We start from the raw sequence: 9,133 nt of genomic DNA, 5'->3' as shown, positions 1-9,133 counted from the left end.
ATGGGTAGGTATGTGAGGAGCTCTGGTGGACTTTTAGGAGCAGAGTAATCATATTTGCAAATGTGTCTCTGTGAAATGTGTGGACCACATGTGTGTATGCATGGGAGGGTGTCCAGAGTGTGTGTGGTGTGTATACACCGAAGAGTGTCCACACACAATGTGTGTGTGCATGAGGGGAAGAGTGTTATGTGTTTATGTGTGCGTGTTTCTGTCGGTATGTGGACAGAGTGTGTGTGTGTGTGTGTGTGAGAATGGGAGGGTGTCCGGTACATGGATGTGTGTGTGGGGTGGGTCCGTACAGGGTGGGCAGAATGTGTATATGCCCTATGTGAGGGCCATGGAGTGTATGTGTGTCTCTCCGGGGCCTGTGAGTTGGATAGGAGTGCATGAGTGTATGTGTGATGTGTACTAGAAGGAGTACACGTGGATGGGTGGGGGTATTGTGTGTGAGTTTTTGTGTGAGTGGGAGGGCGATGGTATGTGTATATGTGTGTGCCTGGGGTGGTTTGTGTGGGTGTTTGTGTGTGTGTGGGAGCAGGGCGGCCCCGGACAGGGGCCGCCCCGGAGGGGGAGGTGTCTGCCCTGTGCGACTCACCCGCGTGTCCTCGCAGGGGCGCCTTCAGCTGGGAGGCGCGGGAGGCGCGGAACCACTCCAGCCGTCCTGCCGCCTTCCGCGCGGGCCGTCCGTCCCCTCGGAGCCACTGGGCCCCGGCCCCGCGGCTCCGGGGGGCGGGTGGGGGTCCCCGGGGCCCGCCTGCCGCCCGGGGGTCCGAGGACGCCGCTTGCTCCGCTCCGAGGAGCTGCCGCGGGCCCCCGCACAGCGCGCCCCGCTCCGGAACCCGGGTCCGCGGCGCGCTGGGGCCCGGGCAGCGGCCGTGCCCGGGGACCCCTGCCGGCTGCGGCGCTTGTGGGCAACGCCGTATGGCGCGTGGAGCGCGCGGGGGCCGGGGGCTGGCGCTGGGAGCGCGCCGTCGGCGTGGACTGCAGCGCCCCGGAGCCGCGCTGCCTCTGGCTGCCTTACCTCGGCCACAGCGACCGCCGCGTCCCCGGGTCGCGCCGGGCCAGGGTGAGCGCCGCCGCGGGGCTGGCGAGGCCGGGGGCGGGCTGGGCAGGCATTGGCAGGGAGTGGGTGGAACCGGGTCACCAACTCCCTGCGTTCTTGGAGGTGTATGCGCCCTGCATTCCAGAACCCAAGTCCCTGGAGTGGGGAGTGAGTGAGGAGCTTGGAAGATGGGGAAGGGTGGAAGACTTGGCGCTCTTTCAGGGGGTGCTGGGCGTTAATCCTCAGTCTGGGTTCCGCAGTTGTGACCTACGGTGGGCTCAGCCATCTTGGTATCCAGACAGTGGAAGGATGGAAAGGCCAGGGCATTTTGAAGAGATCCATGGGGGAATCCTAGAGAGTTTGGGCTGTAAGGACCCTGAGTCAGAGCCAGACAGGGGTTCCATGAATTGGCATGGTGGGCACTACCTGCTCTAAACCCGGTAGAGGACCTGGGCACAGGGGCACACAAGGGTTTTCTACTGGGCAGAGGAGACTGAGGAAGCAGAATGGGCCGCAGCAGGTAGTAAGTGAGCTCAGGGTGATGACTGGCAGGATTGGGGGTGGGGGCTGTGTTTCTGATGTCCAGGACTGGCCTAGTAGGGCGTGAGTCACACTGGGCACCATGCCCAGCATGAACGCTGTGCTCCCTGCAGTGACCTCTTTATGCTCCTGGGAGGGGAGGAGCAGGATTCCTGGGTTCTGGTTCCTGGTATTGCCAGCTCACCATGTGTCCACTTCTGCCTCTTTTGTGGCCCTGGGGCTGCCTGTCCTTCTCCCACCATCAGCTAGTATTTCTGGATGTCTCTTTCTTTCCTAGCATGAGGGCGGGGGTGTGCCCCTCTGACCCCCTCTCTCTCCATCACCTTGCCCCTGTGCCTGCCTCAGAGAGGCAGAGTTGGGAGTGTTTGTGAGTTGTACTCCTCTCCAATCTAATCATCTTTCTAGTTTTTATTGCTGGATCCCTCTCTGTTCTGCGCCCACCACCTCCCTCCCCCTCAAGATAAAAGCAAGACCCAGTGTTATTACAGGTCAGAGGGGAGGAGAGGAAACATACATGTATAACACCATGAAAGACTGAGGTGAAACCTAAGGAAGAACTTCCTACAGAGGAGATGCCAGACCTGGGGTTGTTATTGGGGGCTGTGGTTTCTCCTCTTCAGACAGGGAGATTACCACACTGACATTCCCAGGAGCCTAGTAGGAATGGGATGAGGGAAGGGAGATTGGAGGGAAGGAAAAGAGGAAAGGGAGAGGGAGAGATAAGGGAGGGGGTGCCAGTAGGGCCTGAGTGAGGAGGAGACCAGAGAGAGAGGAAGGCATGCTTGCTGCCCTGGATTACAGAAAGGGCCCCCCAGGGAGTGGCACCCCCAGGCAGCTGGCAGCTCCAGGCAGGATGTGCTGGGGGAGGCGTGGGGGGGGCCATGTGGGGACCTGTCCCAGCCTCTTCTCATCACTGGGGCAGCTGGTGGCTTAAACCTTAATCCAGGACACCAGCAAGACAATGGGCTCTGCAAACAGTCTCAGCTCTGAGCCTGGGTTGGGGGCGTAGAGGGGGCAGCCCACACTGGGGAGGAGCAGGGGCTCTGGTAGAAGAGGGCAGTGGTGGGTTCCCCGAGGCTCTCCTCTCTCCCTTATCAGTTCCTTGTCAGGTCAGCAGAGATAGGAAATCCAGGGGATTTCAGCCTTTAGCAGAATTCCCAGAGAATGTTCTTTTCTGGGCTCCCCAGACCGCCATGGGGGTGTGGGACTCAGCGGGGGAGGCCAGGCTGTAGCTACAGCAGGAGGAGCTGAGGGGCCATCACTGGACCTCCCACCCAATTGGTCCTCCAGCTTTTGCTTGACTCCTCCCAGGGATGGGGAGCTCACAGCCTCATCTTGGTAGTTTTCCATTAGAACGGTCTCCCTTGCCTGGTGCCTCTCAGCCTCTTTGTATCTTCCACCTGGCTCTGTCCTCTGGGACTATATGAAGAAAGCCTATTGCCTCTGTCACATTTTTCTTTAATCTTTTTCGATTTGAGGACATACCCCCTTCCCCTAGGCTGCTGGACAGCAGCCCAGTGTCCCATCCCATGCAGAAATTCCTAGCATAGGGCTGTGTACCGGCAGGCTCCTCCCCCTGACCTGTGCACAGGCGGGGGTGGGGGGGTGGGGGGCTGGGGGTTGGTGGGGTGTAGACAACAGTGCGGTGGGAGCTCCTCACCTCAGAACTAGTGGCTTCTCTCCCTCTGTACCGGCCCCTCCTTTCTTCCCTCCACTGGAGGGTTCTGCCTGGTGCCAAAGGGGAGTGAGGGGGCTGAGGACTGTTTCTGGGTAGAGCCCTTGGATTGGGGGCAGTGGGCAGGCTAGGCTGCCTGACGTTGGGGGTCCAAGAGCCCCTGAGGGAGGCCTCCTGGCTTTTCACTAGGCGCTTCCCCCTTGGCTCTGGTCTTCTTCAGCCTGTCTCCTTTGGGCACATCTCTCTGACACCCTACTATCACCTGCTTTCTCTCTCTGTGTCCAAGAAGGGGACCTGAAGGGAACCTCCTCTCAGGCACTGCGCTGTCCCTCCTCTTCTCCCTCATGTCCCAGGAACAGACCTGTGCTCCCCCATGCCTTTGTCTTCAGACGCCCTCTGCCATGTCATCTCAGGGAATCCCAAGTATTCTGGCAGGTCAGCCAGAGGGCAGATGCCCCCCTTAGGTGGGCTGCTCTGTTCCAGTGAACCAGCCAGACCTCTGAGCTGGGCCCAGAGCCTCCAAGTCCCTTCTGTTGTCTGATGTTTGCTCCACTCCCTCGCTGCTCTTAGTCCCCTGCGTGTTCCTGCTGCTGCTCCTGAAGGATTCACGTGTGTACATTTGTGTGTCTGCCTAAGTGTGCGTGTGCATGCCTGTGTGTCTCTGGTGCGTGCTGTGTGCATGTGTCTGTATGTGTGTGTGCATGAAAATCTGTGGGCTATGTGTGACTGTGTGTGTAACTGTGTGTCCTCATCTGTGTGTTCACATCTGTGTCTGAGTGCATATTTGCGCCTGTGTGTCCATGTGTTTGTATGAGTGCCTGTGAATGTGTCTGTGTCTGCACGTGTGTGTCTGTCTGTGTGAGCATGTTACACGCAACTCTGTGTGCATGTGTGTGAGTGGTTATGCAGCAGGCAGGAATGAGCTCAGACAGCAGCAGGCATTTCCCAGGTAGGGAGGCTGAGTGTTTGGTGCATACGTAGGAGGTGCTCAGCGAACATTTGCTGATCTGAACGAACCTCCAGTTCCCTGCAACAAGTTATTTCCCTGGAGGCAAGGCATCTTGGGTGGACTGAGGAGAAAAGAAAGAAGGCAGGAGCCATTGGGCTGATGAAGGTGGGAGAGGAAGGAAGGGGTGAGGAGGAGTACATGGACAGGGAGGGTACCTGACACCCTAGGGTCTATGGGCCTCTCCCGGTCCTCTTCACATCCTCTGGGCTGCAGAGAGAGGTGCCGAGTATGCAGACTCGGGAGTTCGGACCACACTGGTGTTCAGCCCTCTCTCCCTGTGCTCCCACAGCTGCCACTGGGCCCGAGAGATGGGTGCTCTGCTGGGCGCCCCCTCCGCTGGCAGGGGCCCCGCACTCTGCTGCTGCACAAAAGTCTCCAGGATGGCTTCGGCTTCACCCTGCGCCACTTCATCGTGTACCCGCCCGAGTCGGCCGTGCACTGCAGCCTGAAGGTACACCCAGCTATCCCACTGCCCCAGCTGGCCAGAGAAGCTTTTGCAGGCCAGGGGAGATTTCTTGGCTCTTGTCCCCTCCATGGTCCTTTTGACCCTCCCTGAGAAGCAGTCCTCCCTGAGGTTCAACCTGGCTCCTTTCTCCTGTGGCCTGGGGAGGAGTGTCACAGGGAGGCAGGGACAGCCCTGTCACTTGCGCTGTGTGATCATCATGGCTGGGCCATTTGCACTGTGTGATCAAGCCTCTGAACCTCTCTGGATGAGATCTCAGGGGAAGGGGTGGCTGGTTCAAGGCAAGGGACCTAGAGGTGGAGGAGCCAGGATGCTCAACTCATACCCCCAGACGCTTGGCCTCTCAAAGGAGACTGACCTTCTTAGAAGAGATGGAGTTCTCCGGGCCCCTTGTCCACTGGCCTCTTCTCAGCTGGGTCTGCTGCCTTCCTTCCCAGCCTGAGCTATCTGGGAGCATGTCCCAACCCACCTTTGAGACTCCTCCCAGAGTGTGCCAAGCTTATGCTAGCCCCAGCTCTATGTGCCGGGAAGAGCCCTGGGTTGGGATGAAAGGAGACCTGAGTTCTAGTCCTAGTACAGCTTCACCCTCCTGTGGCTCTTGGGGCTCCATGGCTCTTGCTGTGACCTGAGGGCATTTGGTGACTTAATCTCTAAGGACTCTTCCAACCCTAGAATGAACATCAAGTTCTCTGAGTCCAGGAACCAAGGGTATAGGTTGCAGGGAGAGGTTCCTGATAGCAAAGAACAGGGGTGACGGAAAACATGAGGGGCTCCAGGCAGGAATCAGGGCTCCACATGGGGCTCTACTCCTTTCCTCCATCTCTCTCCCAGCAGGGGTGGAGACAGATTTATTTTGGAGTCAATGAGCCCTTCTTTCCCCCTCCCCCAGGGCTGGGATCAGCCTGCACAGCTGTTGGGGGATTCTCCCTTAGGGATCTTGGTCCCACCTGCCAGAGAACCAAGGCATTGGATTTCATTGTCTGTGCTTGTGTGCTTGCATGTCTCTGTATGCGCATGTGCACGTGTAGTATGATGGTCGTGCACACGCATGTATGCACTATCTCTATGCATGCATGTAGGTGTCTGTACATACTCAAGTGCGTTCATGTAACTGTGCCACTTTCATGTCCACATCTGAGTCTGGGTGCAACTGCTTAACTGTTCTCATTGGCTGCAGCTGTGCTTAGCATAAGTGGGGGCTGATGGTATGGGGGCGCTGCCCCACCCTGATGCCCAAAACACCAGTCCCCTAATTCCCTGGAACCTTGATTTCTTCCTTCCCCCTTTCTCCAGAATGCCCCCGCCCCTTGGCCCCTGCCACCTTCTCTCAGGGGACCCTGCTGAGGGGTGACAATGACAGAAATAGTCTTCAGTGGTACAGGTTGTGTGGTGGACCTGTCTAAGAGAGGCATTGTTCACATGGGGCTCTGGGAGACCCCAGGTTGCAGTTAAGCCAGGGACAGGCTTCATCCCTTTCTCAGAACTTGCCCAGGGCTTAGAGGGCCCCGGCCTGGAGGCAAGAGGAGGCTGATGCCCCCCCTTTCCTGCTGCCTGCCTGGAAGCCTGAGGGATGCAGCCACTCAGCTGTCTAAATGCATCTGTCTGCCTTTGCCACCCACTTGCTGGGCTGTCAGCGCACATCAGTGGGTGCACACCCCCATGGGGGGTGGGACAGAGGGCCTCTCTCCAGCAGTGCCCAGTGGCCTTCCTGTGGCCCACCCACCCTGTCCTAGCTAGGGTGCCAGAGTCCTGGGTTCTGGCCCGGCTCTGTCACCAAGTCTCTGGGTGGCCTTGGACGGTCATGCCCTGTCATCTGTGAAATGGGTGTATCCATGGAGGGGGTTGGATGAGATGACAACAAAGGTCCCCTCCAGCTCTAAAATGCCACATCCTGCTGGCTTGTCCTGTCTCTCTGACCGTCTCCTTTCCCTCATTCCTAATTCACCCCCAAACCCAGTGTCCTTCCCCATCACTCACCAGGATGATCCCAGCAGGCTCCCAGGGGATCCTCAACTCCATTTTGACCTCTGCACCTAGCTGCCGGAATCCTCTCCCTAATGCTAGTTTCATACCCACCCTCTCCCCCTCAAGAACCTTCATTGGCTTCCTCTTTATCTCTTTTCAAACCTGAATGTTTCCTCTGTCACTTGCTCATGTTGACTTTCTACTTTAGCTCAGCTGATCCACCCCATATTAGAAAACAAACAAACAAATAAACAAAAAACACTCATTGCCATTGAATCAATTCTGACTCATAGCGACCCTATAGGACAGAGTAGAATTGCTCCCTAGGGTTTCCAAGGCTGTAATCTTTATGGAAGCAGACTGCCACTCTTTCTCCCGCAGAGTGGCTGGAGGGTTTGAACCACTGACCCTTCAGTTAGCAGCCTGCCATCAAGTGTCTGCACATTCCCTTCCCCTTACCCAGAATGCCTTCTCCCTGCCTCCCTCAAATTTGGCTCAAAATCCCCTCCCTGCAGGGATTCTAATCAGCACTTCCCTTCCCATTCTCTTAGAACTGATAGCTACTGTTTGCACTTGTCATGCCTGCTTATCTGTGTCTGCCTGGGTCTTCTGTGTGGGGGCTGGGACCTCCTCAAGGAAGGTGCCACGGGCCCACTCGTTGGATGTTGGGATGATGGGATCTGTGCAGCAGGAGTGAGAGAGGGGAGGTGTTCTTGGCCTTGGTTGTGATGTCCCAGCTGACAACCCTCCCACCCCTCAACCCCCACAGCTGGGCTAGTTGAAGGGAGATAAGGGGTGCAGCCACTGGGTGGTGGGAGTGGGAAGGGCCCGCCCTGGTGGAGCTGCTCCCCTCTCCACCCAGCACCCACCCCCTTGCTGCTGAGGGCTGGGCAGAGGGCCCACACCCACCTCCCTGTCCCCTGCAGGAGGAAGACAATGGAGGCCGAGGAGGAGGTAAGGAGTGGCGAGGGGTGGGTCCCAGGGCTGGGTCTGTGCTGGGACTCATCCTCCCGCCTTCTGTCTCTTTCCCTCTGCCCCAAGTCTGCCTGGGTTTTGCAGCCCTGTGCTCCCTACCCCAACTTCTCTTCTTCCCTTTTCCTTCTCCCTCTCCTGTCCTCTTCTTCCCTTCCCTTTCCTTCCAGTCCTGCCCTGTCCCTTCCTACCCCTTCTCTTCCCATCCTGTCCAGTCCCTCCTCATCTTGCCTCTTCTCTGTTGCTGGTTTGGCTCACTCTGGGCATCTCCTCCTCATTCTCTCTCTCTCACCTCCCTCTGTCTTTCCCCACACTTGTCTCCCTCTGGGTCTGTCCGTTCCACATTCTGTGTGGGGTATGTCGGGGAGCAGATGGGAACCAAAGACCTGGCCCCTGCCCTTGAGTTGCTCCAGCCCAGACAGATCCACCAACAGAGGCACAGGCAGGGGCTGCAGAGAGCCCAGGGGCTGGGGCTGGGGTGAGTTGAGCAAGGGCTGTCCTTAGGGATGGAGAGAGTAGGGTCCTGTTGGGAGTGAGGGGGCCCTGAGGTCCTTTTTTCTTCAGATGTGAGCCTAACTTCCCTTGCTGTAACTCTTGCTATCGCAAAGGGCCCCTTGATGGCACCCAGGCTCCCTGGGGGTGAACAAGGCAGAATTCCTTAAACAGGCAGCCTTTTGGCTCTACCAATGGGGCTTCTACTGGGCAGCCATGGGCAGTTCCTGTCCCAGTGACTCCTTGGGGGAGGGGAGGGGAATAGCCCATTACCCTGATACAGTCAGCAGGGCATTGATACAGGGGAGAGTATTCCTGGGGTATATGAATTTCCACCCCAGGGTCTTCAGGCCTCTGTTGGGGAAGGGATGGGGTGGGAGGTGTAAGCATTGGGTGTTCATGCCCCTCCGTGTGTCTGGGAGCTTGAGGGCTTTTCTGTGACTCACCCATTCAACTTGGGAACTTGATACCAGCCTCTTTCAAAGCACCCTTTCCTTTTTTTTCCCCCTCAACTTTTTTTTTTTCTTTCCCTGTCTGTCTCGGCCACTAGACAGTGAGCTCCTAAAGGGCAAGGACTGAGTTTGTTCCTTTTTCCTAGTTTCTAGCACGGGGGCGGGTGTGTGTGTGTGTGTGTGTCTTCTCTTCTGATTCTGTGTGCCCCTGGATCTGTTTATGGTGTCCTGTGGTTGTGTGGGTCTGTGTATCTGTTTGTGTCTGTGTGAGTGTGATCATTCTGAGTGTGTGTCCCCTATGTGTGTAGCTGTGCATGGGTGTGACCTTCAGCAGCCACCCCCAGCTAACCTGGCTGATGCCCACCAGGACCCTCCCCCCGGCACCGCCTGGAGCCCATGGATACCATCTTTGTCAAGAATGTGAAGGATGATGGCCCCGCCCACAGGGCAGGGCTTCGCACAGGTGAGCTGTTCCAGTTACCTGGCTCTCTGTACCCTTCTGGGTCTCTTCTCCCTACCCTCC

At 57.6% G+C, this 9,133-nt stretch overlaps 1 protein-coding gene across 4 annotated transcripts in view; it reads left to right on the top strand.

Annotated features, from left to right (window-relative positions):
• Window positions 1–990: 990 nt before the first annotated feature.
• The window catches only part of ARHGAP23 (Rho GTPase activating protein 23), a 53,766-nt gene continuing 45,623 nt past the window's right edge, over window positions 991–9,133 (top strand). For 2 of the 4 annotated variants that reach the window (XM_064271153.1, XM_064271151.1), the window contains exons 1-3: window positions 3,886–4,717; window positions 7,621–7,648; window positions 8,978–9,073. In XM_064271153.1, the coding sequence (XP_064127223.1) occupies window positions 4,439–4,717; window positions 7,621–7,648; window positions 8,978–9,073 (403 nt within the window). In that variant the 5' untranslated portion in view covers window positions 3,886–4,438. Of the gene's footprint in view, window positions 1,067–3,885; window positions 4,718–7,620; window positions 7,649–8,977; window positions 9,074–9,133 lie in introns of those variants that run through there. The other 2 variants (XM_064271154.1, XM_064271152.1) reach the window with 2 other exon arrangements.

This window comes from Loxodonta africana, chromosome 18, assembly GCF_030014295.1.
Source record: "Loxodonta africana isolate mLoxAfr1 chromosome 18, mLoxAfr1.hap2, whole genome shotgun sequence".
Taxonomy (NCBI): Eukaryota; Metazoa; Chordata; class Mammalia; order Proboscidea; family Elephantidae; genus Loxodonta; species Loxodonta africana.
The sequence above is the reverse complement of the archived record's forward strand: the minus strand, read 5'-3'. Positions and strand labels throughout refer to the sequence as shown.